Source organism: Castor canadensis, chromosome 10 (genome assembly GCF_047511655.1).
Source record: "Castor canadensis chromosome 10, mCasCan1.hap1v2, whole genome shotgun sequence".
Classification (NCBI taxonomy): Eukaryota; Metazoa; Chordata; class Mammalia; order Rodentia; family Castoridae; genus Castor; species Castor canadensis.
In genome coordinates, this window is record NC_133395.1 from 12725996 (window position 1) to 12747003 (window position 21008).

Below are 21008 nucleotides of genomic sequence, written 5' to 3' on the forward strand. Positions count from 1 at the left end.
GCCCCAGGGCCTCCTTCCTGCACCCGCCTGCGCTCAGAGCCAGGTCTGCTTCTCATCCTTGGGCATTTTGACTTCCATTGTGGGTTGGGCAAGGTGGCCGATTCAAAAAGCAAATGAGCTAAAGTAACAGTTTATGCAAATTCTTAGAATATATTGGCCTCATGTAATCCTTTGGTGGATTTCTCAGTATCCACTGAAATCCACAGAGGGGAAAATTCCATTAATTTTAATGCTCGTTGATATCCCCACTTACTGAGAGGACACCCGGGCGAGGCGTCCTCACTGGGCCTGGCACTGGGCCTCAACTCACAGGTGCAGATAACGCAGTGCAGGGAAGCCTCCCCCTGGCCACTTTTGTGATGTCAGTTACACTAAAGGTTGCTTAAAACTCTGGCTTCTTTCCTGCTGAGGTTTACGCCACAGGTGAATGAGGAGCAAAAGTCATGACAAGTGTGACAGTGTTTGGATGAGCCCTGGTGTCCTTACCCAGGGTTAAGCTTGTGGTTGACAGGGCATGTGTTAAAATGCAACCTTATCAAGGAGCCATACCAAGTATGGCCTGTGATGAGCAGAGTGCTCTCCCTCTCCAGTGTCTTCTTTAGAAACCCACCCGCCATCCTGGCAACCAGAAGAACCATTTCCATTTCTCTAAGGAAAGCAGCTCGCTCACCAGGCACAAAGGGGTGTTGTAGTCAGGAATACAGAAACAAACAAGCGAGCAAAAAGTCATGAAAACCCAGCTCTGGGCCTTGCTTGGGAGTGTGCAGTTTTCCCTGAGGCTCCAAAAGGAAACAGTCACCAAAAATCACTATCCCTGTCCTCAGTGGAAGGCAGTGACAATCAGTGTTCTCAAGGTGTCTTTCTTATCCTCAAAACAAATAAACATATATAAAGTTTCAAATTAATATAGTGTACAAGCAATTCCCTTCACTGTATAACCCCAGTGTGTAGCTTCTCTTAACTTTCTTCCGATTGCCATTTTATGTTTTCTCAAGCTATTTTCTGGGTAGAGCACACAGCTCTGTCCTCTATGTGTATACTTTCTACACTCATGGTTTTTAAACTTTTTTGGTATGATCTTGTTTCAAAACCTTCTTCAAACAAGAGATTTGAGAACTAGCCCTGACCTGGAAGGGACTGGGAACCACTTTTCAGCCTTGCTTTTGACAAGTGTCTCAAAGACTCAGGACACTAGGAGAGTGGGGAGTTCCAGGATGTAAATGTGTTGACCAGTTCATCATGATGGGAACAGGAAGGCATACCGCCCTCTTTCTGCACTCGAAAGTTCTTCCCCCTCATGTTTCTGTAGGAACCATGCTGACCAATGTGGTAGCTACATGGGGCTAACGTTTAACTTCCCTTAAAATCCACTCACCCTTGCCATCTTTCTAGTGCTATGACACTGGACAGGGCAGGGGGAGAGTATCCCATCCTGGCACTTGTCAGACAGGGCTCTGGAGAGAGCTGAGGGTAAGTGCAGCTCACTCTACCTCTTTTCTGCCTAGCTTCACAGGCTCCAGGGATTCCTACCTAGCTTTTGCTGAATGATCTCTGGTAAGGCATCCACTGTCTGAGCCTCATTGGCCAAAGGGAGAAAGACGAGGATGGTTCTGATGGTTAAATGAGGCAATTGAAGGAAAACAGAAGACACTGTAGGACTGCAAGGTCCTTACTGCACAAGCACTGCACATCTTACCACTACGTGAACACAGGTGTTGTACCACCTCTAGGACACTGACCATCAATTAGTGTCAGATACAAGGGTGTCAGATACCCATCAATCCCTTCAATGACACGAGGAGAGTGTAGGGTAGAGAGCCTCGAACATTCCCCCAACCCCCTTTTAAATCTTACCAGGCAGTTGGGCCTACCGTCTTGTCATCAGGCAAAGGGCGTGATTTGAATGGAAGTTCTAGAAGAACACAACTAGCCTGTGTGATTCACTGAACCAAGAAGAGTGACTGACATGTATCAGGGATGCAATAAATTATTTGTTGAATAAATGAAGGAAGATTCTAGACAGTTTGGCTACTCTGGGATCTGTATCAAGTTGGTCACTTTCCTGCTGAACAAAACTGCAAAAGCATGTGGTTCTTGGAGGCAGATGGAATCAGTACAGAGAAGGTGCTGGCCCACAGGACAGCGCCAGATGTAGGGGGAAGGGTGGCTGTTAATTCTGTGTTGGGAGGGCTTTAACTGCTGTGTGTCTAAAGCCACCATGTTCAAAAACTGCTAAATGCCTTGTAAACGTCTCTCCTTTATCTGTCATAAAGAAGACGCCATTATCTCCATCATTATTGCAAATACAGAAGTTGATATTAGAAAGGTTTAGTAACTTGCCCAAGACCACACAGTGCTGACCTGGGTGAAACTAAGATTTGAACTCAGGTCCCTCTGACACCAAGACTTCCCTAAAGCTCTGTACTCCAGGATGTGGAGTACAGAGATGGCTCTGAACAAGCAGCCCAGTGCATAACTGGGAAGAAGAAGAGAGAGTCTCTAATCCTGTCCCCTGGCCGTGCAGCCTGGTGCCTGGTGGGATGGTCAGGAATGGCAGGACAGCCCAGCAAGTAGGCAGGGACTACTCTAGATTATGTCTGCTCTCCTGGGGTGGAGACCTCTACCCTCACACTCTCATCTTTGTCTCCAATCTCTTGGGTTCCCTTTGTTGGCTCTTGCTCTGGCATAATCTACACTAATGGATGGAAGGCGTACATAAAAAACGCAGTCAAGATTCTGTCTTTGGCTCTCTTCCTCTCAACATTCTCTTTCTTAAAGACTTGATTCTTCCCCTGGAGGGCTTCCAAACCCACAATTCTGGGCCTGGTTTCTTTCCCTAGTCTAGGATCCACATGTACACTTTGAGGACTTAAAATTATTGTGCCCAAACCAAGCTTGTTCTCCCTTGTTACTTGCTTCTTCCTTGCTGCCTTAATTTCTAACTTCAGGTGGCCTCCCCTCATCCCATTGCTTAGTGACATCTCAACATTTGGTCTATGTGGTCCTCATGGCTGGACTCCTGCATGGGTTTCCAAGGGACACTGGTAGCTGATTTTCCCTGAAAACTGGCCATATGTAGAAAATTCAGGTGCCTCTCTGTGTGACTGTCCACCATCCCCAACTCCCTTCCATATGTGTGCATGAGGTAGAATCCACCAAGGTTCTCTGGACTAAAACAGGCCTCCTTCTCCAACTTAGGGCACCACCTGGCTGAATGCACCCAACGTCAGCCATTCATCTCAGGCCTGAAAGTTCTGTCTGGACAGAATGCCCAAGGTTGACTGTCTGGGGCTTTCTTTGTGCATGTGAACAGCTGCATAAACAGTCCCGTGCTTTCAAATGGAAAAGCATTCTTCCATTTTTTAGAACTTACCAAACCGGTTTCCTTGTTTTTGAAGAAATGGGAAGTTGGCCTGGGTCAGCATGAAACAGGCTTTGGGCACCCACCCTCTGCTCAGGTGTGTTTACCCGGAAGAATTTGGAGAGGGGCAGGTGTGTTTACCAAACCAAGGTTTGGCCTAATCATTCTGGAGAACTTCCTGATATCTGTCCTAGATTATGCACTGTCGGTGGAAGTACCTTACAGTCTCTTGTCGGAATGCCAAGGGAAAGATCACTGTGACTGCATTATTTTTGTGCAGGGCAAACTAGATTTATTTCTATTCCTAGTAATAATTGAAAATAATATCCCTGGATTCAATCTGGGGTTTAGAATTAACACTGTATCAAGGTTGCTTTCTTAGCGTTGATCCATCTGCCGTGGTGACGTACGATGTTGAAGTTCAGGGGAAAAGCGTGGGAGGAGCACACAGAAAGTCTTGGCAACTTGCCTCTAAATCTAAAACTGCTTTGCATTAAAAGTTTATTTTTCAAAACAGTCAGCTTTCCCCCCTTTCTATGTGGGGACACAGGACACTAGCCAACACTGTTTCATTTAGTTTGCAAAGTAGCCCTGTGAGGTAGACTCCAGCCCACAGACGAGGAAAAAGGTCAGCCAGGTCCGTGGACAGCTCCACGTATACCTGAATTCTGATTTTTTTTTTTTTTTTAATTCAGTACTTGCACTTGCAAAGCAGGTAGTCTACCATTTGCGCCACAGCTCCAGTTCATTTTTCTCTGGCTATTTTGGAGATGGAGTCTTATGAACTATTTGCCTGGGCTGACCTCAAACTGTGATTCTTCTGATCTCAGCCTCACAAGTAGCCAGGATTACAGGTGTGACCCAGCTCTGATTTTTATTTTTATTTTTGGCAGTGCTGGGGATTGAATTCATATATACTAAGCAAGTGCTCTACTCCTGAGCTACACCCAAGTCACCTGAATTCGGACCCTCACCATCCCTACCATGCACCAACCTGCATTTCCTCTGTTGTAACAACACTTGCTCACACTCACACACACAAGGTTTGTCAGTAGCCCTGGGTCAACGCCTTCCTTAATAAACTCGCCTCTGGTCCATTCTCTTTAACTGTATTCAGCTCGTGTTGGCTGTCCTGTGTAGGCTCCTATGTCCTCCAAGGTCAAACTGGCAGCAGTGCTCTGTCCCATCCTGGAAGCAGAACCCTCATTTTCAGGACCCCCGGCCACCTTGCCTGTGTGTCTACCTCTTCTTTGAGAGAGCAAGACATACACTCACCTACTGTATTAGTCAGCGTCAAGTTCCTACAGCGAAATACCTGAAACAGGCTACCTCTGAAGAAAAGGTTTATTGAGCTCACTGTTTGGGAGGGTCAAGTCCAAGATCCAGTAGCCCCGCTGCTTTGGGCCTCTCGTGAGGACAATGGATGACAATGTTGGAGCGAGTGCTTGGGGTTTTTCACATGCTCCCGACGTCCTCATGTAAAACATGGGTAAAATCATGGACCTCTGGAAGATGTCTTAAAGAAAATCTCCAGCTAGGAAGGGGGAGAGCAGGTTGGGGTTTGGAGGCATACTCCAAATGACCTCCTAAAGATCCATAGTTTCTCAATGGCACCACCCTAGAGCCAATCCTACAAGACAGGGACTTGGGGGTGGGGGAGCCATTATCTATATTTAAACTACATAGCACCCATCCATCCATCCATCAATCTATTCCTTTACGCTGTGGAATGAAGAAACAAGACCTCTAACCAGTCTATGAAATACAAACCAAAGAATCCTAGAACCTAAGATTTGCCAGAGGCATTGCAAGGTTGGTGGTACCAGAAAGGCATTCATCAGAATTACCCCACGTACTTTAGAAACACAAATTTCTCAACCTTGCTCCCAAAATTCTGACTCAGGAGGGTTGAAAGGGATGCTGAATCTGTATTTTCCAACTGCCCCCAGGTCCTCACGCACTGCCTGACGGGGAGTTTTGCTCCACAGATAAATACCTTCTGGAAACGGACAGTCACCCTCTGCTGAAGAACTCCAGAGTGCCGGGCTCCCTACCTCACAGCCCAGTCTCCCAGCAGAAGTGGTTTCAAGGTGCATCTTTGATAGTCCTTTCCACCGTCTCAGTTCTGTTCTGGCCCAGGCCAGCCTGTGGGTGTCTGAAGAGAGTATCATGGATCTAGAGGCCTTTCTTCAAGGTAAATGCTCTTAGTTTCTCCAGTCACTTTTTAAAAATAGCATGCTATGTCATCATTCTGTTTCAAGTGTGAACCTCAAGGTCGAGGCAATATTTTGCTGTAGCTCTAGGCAAAGGTTCTGATGTTGGGTACACACTGGAACAGCCAGCCTGGGAAGCTGTAGAGAACACCAACTCTTAGGTTCTGCCTGCCCCTCCCTCCCACCCCATTCTGATGTAATTGCTCTAGGGTTCTGGCTGGTTAAAATGTTTTAAAGACTCCAGGTTTAAAATCACCTAAGCAGCCAGTGTTGAGAGCTACAGGCACAGGGGGACATTTGTTTCCCTTTGTGTCTATCTACGATTCAAGCTAACTCCGTGCAACTCAGCTTTTCCCCCGTGAAGCCTTGCCAGGCCAGGCATTGCTCATCCTGCACTTGAGCAGTGATTAGCTGATCTTGCTCTTAGAGTTTTACCTTTATTCCTGGTAAGTATCATCTGCTTGTTTTGGCCTGCTGCTGCAAGGCCACTGATGGTCCCATAAATTGAGCTATTAATTGACTATCTGCTCTTGCTAGCTTTGAGTCTTTCAGATGCTTCTGAAAACATAGGTCAAACTATGGATCTTTGGAAGATACCCTAGTGAAAAGCCTCCAGGAATGAAATTATATTAGCTGCTCTTTAACCAATTGGATATTCTTTCACAGAGAAGTGTCAGCTGCTCAGGATTTATGGTCAGAGATAAACCCATAAGTATGGCATTTATTCCAAAGTGACACACGTCAGATTCTCCAAAAGTTCTCTGGTTGTGTCCTCCAGTGTGGGAATCAGCAAAAGCCACCATGATGGGCTGCCAGGGTTCTGCCAGTTGATGACATTTCCTATGAGGGACCTCTCCACCAGTGACACCAGCTCGAGAAGCTCTGTGCTTCCAGGGAGACTTGTCTGAGATTGTGGTGATCTCTGTCTGATGGGCCAGAGGCAACATGTGAAATGGTTTCCCCAGAGTTGTCCAGTCTCCGATCCACTATGAGACCACCATTCCCCTTTTATGAGGCAACATGGCAGATCGCAAAAAGTTCCAGGTGAAGTTGGGGAAGGTAAAGCTAGATTCGGTAGACTTTTTGATTTTGAAAGGTGGTATCTCTTTCACATTCGCAATGCTGAGACTCTTGTGGAAGTAACATCCTTTTCATTTTCAGCAAGGATGACTTTGAACCAATTCTTTCTCAACTCTGGCTGCACTCTCCCCGCCGCAGCCTCTTAGAATTAGGGAACTGTCACTTTATTCTATTAAGGGAGGGACCTGTATACATGAATGATCCTTCAAGTATAACACACGTGCAGCTCCGCCCTCCTATTGCATCCAAACTTGAAGGCCATATTCTGGGGTCATCCAGGGCAAGACAGCATATAATGGGGCTTCTTAGGCCCTCCAGTCACTAAATGTCCCCAAGGCCACATTCAGCCAGATTCTCACCTGTAGGGAGGATACTGCCTTTTGTTTCTTCCTGGCATTTTCCAAATGCATGTTTAGCAGACAACCAACTCCCCATGGTCTGTCTCCATATACTTATCTTTAAAAAGCCCATAAGAATTTTCAGGAAAAGGTTCTATTTTAGGTAAGGATATACTGGATTTTGCATTCTATAGCATACAAAATTTTTCCAGATGTTTTTATACCTCCCTCTTCATCTCCCACATTAATATTTTATTCGCCATTTAATACACTTAACATTTTTTAAACAAATTTACAATGAGTCATTTCTAGTGCTTTAATCCTGCACTGGGATATCGTGATCATGTCATTTCACATATTAAAAATATCCATCTGATAAATCAAAGTCAAAGTGTGTATATGTGTTATGTTTTTCAAAGCACTTTTTAAACACTGTTAAATATAACACAGCAAACAGCCTGAGACATATACATGCTTCACAAATAACTACAAAGCAAGCAGCAGTGAGGTATTACCAATATCTCACTATGCCCCCATGCGTCCCTACTGTAATAACCCCTGCCACCTCTCCAAAAAGCAGCTATATTTATTCTGTGATAGTCCTTTAGTTAGCCTAACAAAAATGCATTTGGAAGCGTTGCAAACCAAAGGGAAAAAAGTGAAGACAAGATCCAAGCACAAAAGAAAGATTTTTAAGATTGGCTTGTCTTAAGCCTGTTTCTTGCCTTTTGTCTTAGCTCCCACCTGCTGCTTATAAGAACAACATAAAATTACACAGTAGGGGGAAGTAGGAGAGAGAGAGAGAGAGAGAGAGAGAGAGAGAAAGAGAGAGAGAGAGAGACAGAGAGAGAGAGAGAGAGAGAGAGAGAGAGAAGAGTGGGGGGAGCACAATTGTTAACTATTGTACTCACCACAGGCCAAGTCGTTGCTCAATTTCCTTGAGAAAATTGGTATGAAATTTGTGCAAAGGTTCAAAATTTGGGAAGATGAGACTCTTCAGCGTCTCGGGCATGGAGTCCTCTTTGCTTACGGTGCTCTGGAACCACTGCGGATAAACACAGGGCAACAGGTGATTACTGGTGAAGGCCTGTAGGTCCTGCTGCATCTGATCAGAGGACACAGGGCTCTCCCAAGAGATTTGCAGCATCTCAGGAACGAGGGGTAGGGGAAGAGAGAAGTCCAGGCCTTGCTGCTTTGCACATTCCTCATTTGGTAAGAGAAGTGCCCCTCCCCAAAAGTCGTTACCTATGCATTGTCTGAGATAGACGAATCTCTTAAATGGGCAACTACTTGCACCAGAGCCTCCATCCTGTCCACCTTACTGGAGAGTCCCTAGTTTGTGACCATGGATACCCTCTGCTTCATCCCTTTAGTGAATGCTGAACGTAAAGGTGGCGGCCCAAGGGCAAAGCAGCCTCCTGCACACGGCCGCTCACATCACTGGCGTGAGTGGGAACTGGTTCCAGTGCTCACAGAACATCTTCTGAAGGCAAACAAGGCCAAACTAGCTGGGACAGAAACACAATGGCTTCAGCAGCTCCCAACCAGCCAGCTCCTTCCCCAAACCCTGGGGTCATCAGGAATACCCTGATTTTGGTTCCAAGACTGGACAGGCCTGATTATGACAGAGGCAGTCTGCTGGCACATTTTTATGACATACCTCAACTTACTCTCAAAGATAAAATGTGGCTCCTGTTCCTTCTGAGGTCTCCCTTGAGCAAAAAGAAGCAGTTACATTTGACAATGGACAAAGCATAGAACATTCTGGATAAGTGTGTACAGGCAGCAAAATGTTTAATTTTTCTGTCTTAGGAACTTCTTTCCTTTGCACTTAAAAACTACAATTACATACACTATTAGCATTTAATTTCTAGAACCCAGGACTGGAGTTCTTTTTTGTTTTGGTGGTGGCATTGGGGTTTGAACTCAGGATCTACTGCTTGCCAGGCAGGTGCTTTACCACTTGAGCCACACCTCCAGCCCCAGAATCCTTTCAGTTGAAGTTACAGAAGCTAACATTTAATTAGCTCCATCTTCTCTATAAAGCTGAGCATTTATTGAGATGAATGGTGTAAATCAATGTTATGGGAGATGCTGCACGTACAGAAGTGATGACCTCTAGATCCTTCAGGTACGTTCGCTCGGTGGTGGATACTTCTTTAGCGATGAAGTATGCCTTGTCGGCTGGGAGTCTCTGCAAAATCCATCACAGGAAACAAGACACAATAATCATTTTTGGTAGAAGTTTCTGTGAATGTCCTGATCACAAGAAAATCCTGATTAGAGCATTGTATCACTAACTTCGGGTCTTTTGTCAGCTGGCATCAAGGTTAAGTAAACATGTTCATTCTCCAAAGTGTTAGAGTGACTAGGAAAAAAGGGTGGCTCTCTGCAATGTGAGCACGGTCTAGGAACATTTTCTTTTTCATAATTATTACCACTAGCTAAAGGACTTGAACCAGTAAAGTGACAGTTCGCCATGTTCAAGGATGCCTATGAAAGTGGACCTAGAGATCCTTCAACCAGGCTGGCAGTGTTGGTGTTCATGAAATTTCACAAAATGGAAGGGTGATGTTAGTGGGAATGCCAAGTGTGGCCAGATTGAAAGGGACAAGGGTGAAATCAATTGGTGACACCACTGTGACCTGATTCCCTGGAGCCTATCTGTGAGGTGGGCAGCAGCCACTGGGTATGGCTTTCTCTCTAAACACTAAGTAAAAGGAAGTCCCTTGTCGCCTGTCATCCTGCTCATTTCTCACAAGACTCCATCAGATTCTACCTGTGAGTCCATCCACGGAAAACCAAGAAGAGACTCAACAAATATGTGTATACCACAGCAGTATTCCTGGTAGCAAGAGGTGGGGACAACCTAACTGCCAACATACTCTACGATTCCACTTCTATGAGGTCCCTAAAGTAACCAGACTCATAAAGACAGTGGAATGGGGTTCACCAGGCACTGGGAGAAGTGCAGAATCATTGTTAATAGGAATAGAGTTTTTGTTGTGGAAGATGAAAACGTTCTAAGATGATAGTGCTGATGGTTTTGTGACAATGAGAATGTACTAACTCCATTAAGTTGTACAGTTCAAAGTGGTACACACACACACACACACACACACACACACACAGAGGACAAGTCACACCAGCACCTTTCTCCGGCCATCCTCTTCGTCATCAGTCCTCTGGCATGCCTGGTCATTCAGCAGCGGGCTGATCAAGGGGGAGGCCTGCTTGGTGTCAGGGCTCAGGTTGGGAGACAAGGTCACATTGGCGGGGGCAGCTCCTCCCTGTGAGTTGATGGACAGCTCTGAAAGGTGAGGGCTACCGGTCACGGAGCCTGTTTGGGGATGAGAAGTTTCAAAGAAAGAAAGTAATTTCTTCTGGGACTTGATTTCTACTTACAACTTTCACCTTTTTCAAGTCTTTAGAACTTTGGCTACCATATGGCAAGGTCAATGCCTTCATGACTTTCTAGCATTGTCCCCAAGCTTAGTAGTAAAAGATACCAAAGTATGTGTCAGGTACATCATTAAGGATAAGACAGACAACTCTGCACAGATAACATTAAAATAGCTTCAAAGCATAGCGTATCCTACAACCGTACTTCCTTCTCTTAACTACTGCCTTTACTTCTAGAAATTGTTCAAGAGACACAGTAACTATATCACAATGAGACAAGGAGAAATGATTAGGATTTGAGCTAATCTAACAGGCATCTATGCAACCGGTGTACTCAGGGCATACTACGTCTTGTAACAGTGGGTCACAGCTAACAGAAAAGTCAAGCAACTAACTCCCCACTCTACAAAGAACAGAAGCAAGCTTGTTATACCTGGTGACGTCACTCCATGTCTGACACTGTTTGGGACAAAACACTACGTCACATTACATGCAATGGTAGTCATTTAGAAACACGAGGCGAAGGTCATCACATTTCACAGCTCCCCCTTATGAGTTAAAAGTGACAGGTAATCAATTATTCCTCGAGAAAGGATAACATATTAGATAATATGAACATGTACATATTACCCATGATACATTGGTCACAGGAGGTGATGTGTACCGGACACTCTTTGCCAACATAGTCCTGCAAATATTTGTACCCCAATGCATTGAAGTTACTTGGGGATTTTTGAAATATACATCCACCTTTGCTGTGTCGCCCTAACCCAGTTATAACATTGGGTAAACAGTTACCATTGTAAGGACATCAAGTCGTCAATGCTTCCTCCATTTCCAGTACACAGTTTCACTCATTACTATTCTGCACACTGTTAGGGACCTCCGAGGGAAAGATGAAATGCTACTTTCTGGGGTGTTCCCACTTCCCTGACATCTATTCTTTCCCCCATTGTTACTCACATGCATTTTGAAATTACAAGACACAGGAGCTTAGGATGGGGCCGAGGAAGCAAAGCTAGTGAATTTGATCCCAGTAGGAACAGACCATGGGGAAACTACCACTGGCCCCATGCTGTTCCCAGGTTGACCAGTTATCTGTGTCACCAATGCAGGGGTCAAAGGCCACCACACCCAGAAAACAATAAAGAGCAGATGTTCTGCCCACTGACAATAGGTTAGTACAATGCTCATTGAACAAGAAGGTTAGAAAATGTGAGGAAAAGGAAGATTCAAGAAGTTTGCATTTGTAAAAACTCCTCACATTTTAATAAACCTCGGGGAAATGAAGTCTTGGTGTTAAACAGAGACCTCACCACCCCACACGCCACCAGACCCCGAAAACCCCAGAGAAAAAAGCCAGAAATTGCTTCACAAATGTCAATTTTATTGACACTGATGCACAACTGAGTACAATAATTCTGGAAGAATTGGAACGTGTCAAATAGACATAGCGACAATATATTAGAACTGTAATTGTTTCAAGGTACTACACTAGTCTCCTTTTCAAAAAAAAAAATCACAGAGAAAAATGTTATCACTACAAATAGGAGTTAGAAAAGAGAAATTGTGTCAGTTTGTCTAGAGAGCAAAACATTTCATGCATTTGTGAGTTGCTGTTTGAGAGTCACTTTTTACTTGTCCACCAATAATCTAGCAATCTTACCGTCAGCTCTCACGCTATGCCTGAGCTCACGTGAGGCTGTTACAAGTGACAGCATGCTGGGCCTGGAGCCTGTAATGTCGTGGAACAGAAAAAGTATTTACCTCATCATTTAAGAGTTGGAGTCAAGAATAAAGAGACATTAGGAGGCTAGTTTGAAGGGGGAGCATCCAGCAACAGACTGAAAATAAACTGTCAACTAGTAAGGGAAAAATCAGAAGCATACATTCGTGTACAACCATGTTCACCCTCCGAAGGTCAAGGCCTTGCTGAATTCCACCTGGGAATGCTTGGATTTAGTGGACTGAGCAGGCTGGAAGGTTAAGGCAACAGACTGGTTCCAGGAGAGGGGCCATCCTGCCAAGAAGGCATGAGACATTTTAAAGAAGATAGTCAGATTTCAAAGAATCCCCAGGAGACTACATGGAGACAGAAAATGCAGGCTGGATGGAAACGCGTGGTCACCTATGGACAGGTAAAGTAAGGAACTGCTCAGGATCAACCCCCAGGTTGCTGTGTGAAAACTTGCATTTTACTAGAGAAGCTTGGAAGCTTCTGTCCTTTAACTGCACCAGGCACACTTGTGAAATGAGCAAATCAGAGTGGTCCATGTCCTTTTCCTGAGAGAGATTTGTATGTAATCATAGGGCCTAAGAAAGAGAGGGTGGTGGGTGTACTAAGAGCAATAAATTCCAAACAGTCTGATTTAGAAATGTATCACCAAGTCTAAGGAAGGTAAAGGTACAAATTTCTGAAGTTCAATTTCACAAATGCCAGCTGGGTCCCTGGAGAAAAGCCTCCCTCCTTCTTTCCTTGCAAGAGAAACTATCAGAGGCTTGGAAAATTTATAGGTGACATAGACCAAAAAAAAAAAAAAAGTCACTCATTTACCAATTTATCCTGCAGCAATCAATTTTAATATGTGGACAAGGACAATTAGTAGAATTTGGCAGCTTGATGAGCAATTAAAATTTTCTTTCAATTTTGAGTCAGTGTTGACAACAGTCTGTAGAAACTGGCGTCCACCCAGGCAGCTGTGAAGAGGGTGTGTAGAGGAAGCTAAAGTCCAAGGTTGTAGAGTTTTTACAGCTACAGGGGATCAGTTCTCACTGAAGTAGTCCATATTACAAAAAAAGCAAACAAGCATGGCCCTCTTGTCATAGATAAGACGAGCCTGCTTGGATTTTTCAGGATTATAAAACTTGTTCACATCTTGAGACCTGTCACCTGCTTTCAAGGCACAGCCCCAGGCAATAGGAGCAAGGAGAGGAAATTGTGACCATCAGTCATGCTCCTCAATGAAACTATTAATGACACAAAGTAACTTCTTTCATCAGTGAGCTCTGGGCAAATAATTTTGGGGGACCCTATGAGAAAGCACCTGGACATTAAGGGAATAGGGAGAAAGAAGTTTAAGGAGATTAGATAAAGAAAGCGGTTACATCTTAACCTCTGGAAGTTTCTAGTGATTTTGAAGAAGGATTTTTCCTATTTGCACTTTTTTTTTTTTTTAGGCATTCAGTTACATTTCAGGCTAATACCTCTGAAACCCTTCACCTCACCCAAATGATTTTACAACCCCCCCCTTACTAATTTGTATGAAGAGGTTTGAGTTTATGTCACCCCTGTGGAAATGCTCCATGAACAGTGTTCTCAAGGGAGGCATTTCTGGTAATTGCCTTTTAAAATCCTCTCAAATGTACACTTTCTTGTTGCACAAACAATTACGGAAGTCCAAATTAGCACTGCTATATTTATGGATTTCAATTTATCACCGAATCCAGAAACTGCCTTTGCTTCTCTAACTTTTTCATCTAAAATGCATTCCTAATTGTCTCCTGGCTGCAGGGAGGCTGTTTTCCCCATCATCTGAGGGCCAGCTCCTCATCAGAGAGACCCAAATGCATTGGGCAGGTGGGGTCGTTCTCAAGGTGGCTTTCATTCCCCACGTATTAACCATCTACCTCCTCAGCTTGTATTAAAGTCTTAGAAACAAACTCACCCGATGCTGGGAAGAGAAAACATTTCAAATCTGTTTTTCAAGTAATAAAAATGGCATTTTGAATATTTAGTTCTATCTGCTCTGTTTCTGTAAATTGGTCAAAAAGTTGGCAATCTCTAATTTTTAACGAGATACGTGCTACTTTTCCTAGAAAAGAGGAAATTTAGAAAACCTGACAATTTTAAAAAATAGTAACCCAAAATCATTCATTATATTTAAACATCTCAGAATGAGAATATTGTTTTCTCAATTTATATTTTAAAAATTTCTTCAATATTCTTAAAATAAAATTATTTCTTTTCCAAGCTACTAGACACCACTCATCTATCATGATTTGTCTCCTGTTATTTGGTTCTAAAATATAGGAGATTTTATCTATGTACCTAGAATATGTAACAAAGGCACATGTAGGAAAACCTAGAAATGTAGGTTTTTAATTGATATTTTTGAAAGGCTCTTTTGAAATCTACAATCTCTTCCTAAAAGGGAGTGAAATCTCTCTGGTGAGCACCTGTTTTGGAAGCTACGTATGCTGAATCAGAGGTGGTCCTCGAAAATGGCTGGTGGTATTTTTTATTGAAATTACAAGGTCCCACGTCAATCAGCAGGACCTGGGGTTACCAATGTCTTGGTGGTGTCCTCTTCTCGATATCTGAGACTGCTGAGGGAAATGTGTATGTGCTTCTCAGACGCAGTTCCTTTAAGAAAAGTTTTACAAGCATCCACTTTGCACTTCACCATCAAGCAATTCAGAAAAGCAACAGGGGTGCAAATTGCAGAAAAATAAAGAGAGAAATGTCACTGCTGGTCAAATGGCAGTGAATGCACAAGCTTTGTTGTTATTCAGGGGGGAAGATAATGAGGTGCTGCTTTGTTTGAAGGTGGTGGTGGTGGTGGCAGTGTTGGGATGGGGACCACTTCATACCCATGACTGATACCATCTTGTACTCAGGGCAAGCTTCAGTCATCAGTGGGAATGAACAATTACAATTGACAGTTTTTACAGCAAGATACCTATTAGGACAAGCAAAGGCCTCTGCAATTCAGAGTCACAAGAGTGATTAACACTGTGCACACAGTTACATGAGTTTGGCTTCAGGCTTAAAGAGTCACCAAACTCACTGTTATTATGGAAGCCAGAAATCTTCCTGGTGGGAATCCATGCTGTACTGAGGTACTGTGGGGAGATGGAGCCAGACAGCATCTGTGACAGTAGGCACTTTGGGTGTCCATCCAAAGCAAAAATGGCTCATTGGCCATGAAAGCCAGCTGAGCTGAGCGGGGGCCCTTTTCTACACTCCACCAATGGCCTGCTCCCAAAAAACAAACACCCAGCTAAATGTAAAGCTTTCTGTCCCATTTGTTTATTATTTTTTTGACAGTACTGGGGTTGAACTCAGTGCCCTTGCACTTGCTAGACAGGCACTTTACCACTTAAGCTACAATCCCCAGCCTTTTTTTTTTTTTGCTTTATTTTTTGGATAGGGTCTTGCAGTTTTTGCCATGGCTGGCTTCAGACTGTGGTTCTCCTACTTATGCCTCCCAAATAGCTGGGATTGCACATATGTGCCACCATGCCTGGCTTATTGGTTGAGTTGGAATCTTGCTAACTTTTTGACCCAAGGCTGGCTTCGACTGTGATCCTCCAGATCTCTGCCTCCCAGGTAACTGGGATTAGAGGGGTGAGCCACTGCAGCCAGCTGTCATTCCATTTAAATAGGTGCTCCCATTCAAAATAGGAAGGCCATCTTTTGGTTAGCTGTGTGAGTTGTGTCACAGATGTGCTCTGCTTCCATGAGACCCGTCCCTCGCGACAGTGATCCTGCTCACTTCCAAGGACCTTCACCCCCTTCCAGACCCCCCGCCACACCAGGCAAAGTAGAAAGGGAAGACCTCGGTAGAAGATGAAGTCACAGAAGACAAGTCTCCTACCCACCTTCCTTCCTTCCCCACCTTAGTGAAACATGGCACCACCAGGGAGGACCCCTGTGATGCTTCTGTGAGACAGCGTGATGGTGAGTGAACAGGATCACTGTGTTCTAGAGGAAACATATATTCCAAGTACAAATTGGTATTTGGCAGTGTTTAAAAAAAAAAAAAAGACATCAGACAGTGGTCCAGCAATGCAGGAACAGAAGATACGCCATGCTTCCAGGGTAAAGACAGAACATCGAAAACAAAGCTTTTTCTCCCAGATAGGCGCATGCTGACAAATGCTGTGTACAATGGAACGACAGAAAGATGTTTTCTCAAATTTATTAAACAAATGACAAAAATGAGAATGAAGTCCCCAGCCTTTTCTATTTTAAAATTAACCCAGTGGATTAGAAAATTTTAATAAAATGTATTAGCTACAGTATTAAATGTACATAAAGAGAGAGCAGAAGGGAATTGGATTAATAATATCAGCCAAGCTTGTGAGATTTGGTTAGTTAGGGTCACAGCAACTTTCCAAGGCAGGAAGAGATAGAAAGTGAGGGACTGAATCCATCAGCCATCCTAGGTCGTTCTGGAGAGAGCAGCAGTGTGTCTTTAGCTGAGAAAGAAGCATCTCTGAGCTTTTTACAAATCATGACAGGCAGGGTGGTCAATGCCTTGTTTCTCACAAAGGGACTTGAAGGCCCAGGAAACGGGAGCTCTTTTTCATGAGCCAGGAAAGCTGTTCTGTGAGTGACAGGCAGGTCACCTCTCTCCTGCAGCCTTCTCAGTGGCCCTTCTCTGGTTTCTGGTTTAGAGCCATCTACCAACCTCGATTCATCAGGAAGCAGCCTGGTGACCTCAAGGCTCCCTGTGTTTGCCCCGCCCTATCCCCTAAACCTCTGCTGGTCCTTGCTCACTCCTGAGCACCCGTGGTTTATATGCTGTGTCTTCTGCAGTGGCTCTCACCACTCCTCAGTTTTCTGAAACAGCTGCACCTGGCCCCAGCAGAAAGTTCGAGCACCAGTTCCCTGACCACATTAGCAGCACTAGCTTTGCAGTTAACCTGTAAGACCGGCTTGCAACTACTCCTGTGGATCAGATATCCTCCATCAACAGTTTCTTTTTAATCCTCCAGGTATCCCAAGGAATTCAGAGTAATCTGACCCAGAGTCCTCATGAAGAAGCAAGAGTGGCCTTTCCCTGGAAGTTCTGACCCAACACCATAGGCCATGAGTAGCCCCTTTCCAGGCCACTCCTGGGTTGTCTGTGTCATTCAGTGATCCCTGCTAAGTTATCCCCAAGCAAAGCAGAGCCTATGCCATTTTGAAAGCTCTCATTAGAAGACAACTTCTGTCTAGGTATTTAATTCCTTTCACCAGAAGAATGAGCTCCTTGTGCTTACAGGTTTCATCTGTGCTTTTCTGGGAGTGATGTTCTATTTCATTTTATGAAGATCTTTTTTCAAATCAAGACACCCCCTCTCCAAACAGATCTATGACATACAAATTCACATTTACTCTCTCTATTCACAGAAGTCCTCAGAAGCCTTGCTCTAGATTTCTCAAGAAATGACAAGGGGTCCCTTTTATCCAAACAGGGGGCAACCAGGCCACTTTCCATCTTTTGATGTCTACTACTCTAGGTCAACTCCATGTCCAAATCATCATGGAAAATTTTATGCTTTTCATTACGATTAGTTTTTAAGAAAAAGGAAACTGTGACATTCAGTGGCAATGCTAATTTTGGTCTAAAAGTCAGGGGTTGGTGTCAATTACCAGTAGCTGGTATCCAAAGTATGCAGGAGTGTTACAGAGACCCTACTTCCTGGCTGACTGCAGTTTCAGTACGTCACACAGAAACAGATGGAATGAAACTAACAAGCAAAAAACAGTGCCAGTCAATTCTTTGATGTTGCCAGAGTAGATGTCTTTAATCACTCACTGCTTGGTGTTCATTCAATAGCAGGGGTCCTGCTACTTGTTCTCATGGTTGAAAACAAAACCATGCTCAAGAGAGCTACGAGCAATGGGTTATTTTGAAATGGTCACCTCTTTAAAGTTCAAAGAAACGGGCTCTATTATAAAGATTGCTTATGAAAACTCTCTTGCAATTCCACTTGCAAAATTTAGCAGCAATTATCCAGACTCATGCCATGAACTGTGATGAAGGCCAGCTTAACAGTGACTCAGCTTATGGCCATCAGAAGGCCCAGAAAAAAAGAACCTTCCTTGAGAATGTGACTGAGAGCTTTTGAAATTGGAATAAGGGCCTAGACAAAGCCAAGTGCTCAAGACAGAAGCAAATCAAGTCAAAATAAACCAGATGGCAGTGAGCTCCAGGTTTCCCTCATGTTAAGCCTGCTCAATTTACCTGTAAAACTCAGTGACTCACTCATGGAGTGCTACAGCTCCACCAAACCCACTCTGTGCTGAAAATGTTTCCATAGGGAAGGTAGACTAAAAGCTTGGATCACTGGTTGTTGGCAAGAGGGATCTCTAAGCACATTTTCCAGGTCATTTAAAAATGACACAAATACCCAAAGTTTCTCTTCCTGTAGAACCTGCTTGACCACCCATTTGGAATGACCTCAGGCCTAGCACAATGCTCAGTGTTTGTATGCTTAAGTGGAAATACAGGGGCTGATGTATTTTTATTTTGCAGGCCTGGATTTTTTTCATGGTTGTTTATTTTAGCATTACTTGGTTTGAATCTTCAAAGACGTTCTTAAGAGAAAATCGTTATTATTCATATGGTAAGTGCAGGCCATGCAGCACAACTTGGTGAGATAAAATCTGAGCGAAACTCTCAAATCTGAATCCCACATGTAGGGGAGAGTCTGGCCTACAGACTTCCTCTAATTAAATGCCTGTCTAATAAAATGCCATCGAAGGCATCCAGATGACTGTTACGGGGCTGAAACAATTCATTTTAAGTTCTGGAACTCATTAAATGCATTTCTTCATGCTAAAAGAATTTCTTGCCTTTTTGGTTTGCCCTTAACAAGCAACAGCAAAAGCAACCATGAAAGGGTCTATAATTTACATATTTTGAAATAATATCCAACAAAAGATATTAATGCAAGGAGCTCTGGAATAGCCAAGAGTGGCTTTAACACTTGTGTTACTCTGTAGGGTTTTACCTCCAATCCACAGCCTTGAGATATTTTATAGAGCAGCAGAGAGGAGCCAGGGTTGGAAGGCCTGGATTCCTTGGTGAGTCAGTAGACCTGTGCACCGGCTAGTGTCTTACACAGATTGGTTGACAAGTCTTAGAAAGCCCTTTGGAAATCTGAATGATCCACCAGTCTCCAGTTTTTGCTACCCGTTCTTCATGGCTAACCCTCTTCTTGGCCTTTCCCAACTTTAGTTCAACTGTGTGTACACAGGCCCCTCTGAAGTCACACAGTGCAAGTCTGCAGGCCCAGGAAAAGACCTGGAGACTGGAGCTTCCCAAAAGTCAAAGCCTGGAAGGTGGGTTGGTAAGGGTTGCTGACTTTTTCCTGAGCTTTGCAGTGACACTGGTGACATGTCATCTCAGCAAACCCATTCCACCAAGCTCAAAGCAGGTGTGTATTTTCTGTCTGACCAACCAACGTTCTGGGATCCTTATGAGCACAGGACAAGCTTCCCTAGGGACAACCAGCGAATATTCTCGGCACATCAGGATATGTAGCCTTGGAACAAACTGTGCTCCTACTCTTTGCACTATTAATCACACCAGGATTGTTGCTTTCATAAATACTGACTAAGAAGCAGAAACTGAATTACCGGGCAGGTATAAAACCAGTGAGAGGAAAATCCAACGTGCAACTCTGAAGTGGAAACTCCTGTCAGTAAACAAGTGATTGATTGTACAACGATTGATCAACTGCTTTTAAAACACTGTAGCTAAAATCACATCTGCAGGAAAAAGCAAAACAAAATCACTACCAGAGCATGTTTTGCTTTGGAGGTTTATATCTGATGATCTATGCTATATCTGCATTATAAGTTAATATGTACTACTCATTCACACTTAAGTTATCAGACTGCTGAATAATCAGAGGTAAAAGGAAAAAACATTTGAACAAACTACCTGCACAATTAAACAACAGGCTTTCAAATAACTCCACTCAACTCACATTTGACTAAGCTTTCATACAGCAAACTGACATCTTTTTCTATGTCTAACAGAATATGCAAAACCCCACAATACAAGGACTTCTTCCCACCTATGATGGCTCACAGCTGCCAAACTCGACCCATGGTCTTCACATCTGATTTGTATTATTCATCTATTCAAGAGTCTCTAAAATTAAAATGTAGATTCTAAAAGGTTCTATTGCACCAAGATCACAAAGAGTGAAAATACTGAAGTCTAGCGATCAAGGTTATAGTTTCATCTTTGTTGTGCACAGCTGTATTGTACGTAAAGTCACTTAACTTCATCAGGACAAGTTTTCCACAAGGAGGGTTTGCTGTGATTCTGTTGAATTTATACAAATCTGAAGCAAGATGTAAACAGGCTACTTCAATGAACAACTTTCAAAAATTATCCAATAATCGGTTTGATTCATCAATCATGCACTGAATCAATGCTTAGGAAAATAAAACAAGAATGTTTGTACAAAAACAAGTTAGCTCTTCAGAATCTTTAAAACTGACTTCTCGACATTTGGACAGTCGAACATCCGTGAACCACAGGTGAGTCAGTACATATTACTACGGCCTGCTGCCAGATTCTGCCTGGCTCCCTAAATGTACCCAGCTACACCTCTGTGAGGAAGTCACAGGCTGAGTCTTGTAAGGCCACCGGCATGGCAGCCCATTAGGGATGTATCATTGTTAGAACTCTTTTCAGTAATTTTATAGTTACTTCAGATCTAAACATTTTATTGTATAAGTTATTTTTTAAAAAAGTACCAAAGACTGAAAAGTACAAATAACAGGCATTAAGAAAAAAACAAAAGCACTTGTTCTGTGACACTTTCCTTACTTTTCATGGTATTCCCCTAGACTCAACGAGGTGCCTGGGTCAGCTTGAGAAATGA

The 21008-nt window shown here is 43.6% G+C and overlaps 1 protein-coding gene and 1 long non-coding RNA gene across 10 annotated transcripts in view; one reads left to right on the plus strand and one right to left on the minus strand.

Moving 5' to 3' along the window:
- Positions 1 to 21008, minus strand: part of Farp1 (FERM, ARH/RhoGEF and pleckstrin domain protein 1) — a 254241-nt gene that overhangs the window by 30856 nt on the left and 202377 nt on the right. For all 8 annotated transcript variants that reach the window (XM_074043098.1, XM_074043099.1, XM_074043101.1 and 5 more), the window contains 3 exons: positions 10145 to 10332; positions 9097 to 9186; positions 7904 to 8037 (listed from right to left, as the gene is read on the minus strand). In XM_074043098.1, coding sequence (XP_073899199.1) covers positions 7904 to 8037; positions 9097 to 9186; positions 10145 to 10332 — 412 coding nt within the window. The remainder of the gene's footprint in view (positions 1 to 7903; positions 8038 to 9096; positions 9187 to 10144; positions 10333 to 21008) is intronic.
- The window catches only part of LOC141411432 (uncharacterized), a 39091-nt gene that overhangs the window by 7750 nt on the left and 10333 nt on the right, over positions 1 to 21008 (plus strand). Inside the window, exon 3 of one of the 2 annotated variants that reach the window (XR_012436163.1) lies at positions 5311 to 5555. This is a non-coding gene — a long non-coding RNA (uncharacterized lncRNA). The remainder of the gene's footprint in view (positions 1 to 5310; positions 5556 to 21008) is intronic. The other variant, XR_012436162.1, reaches the window with a different exon arrangement.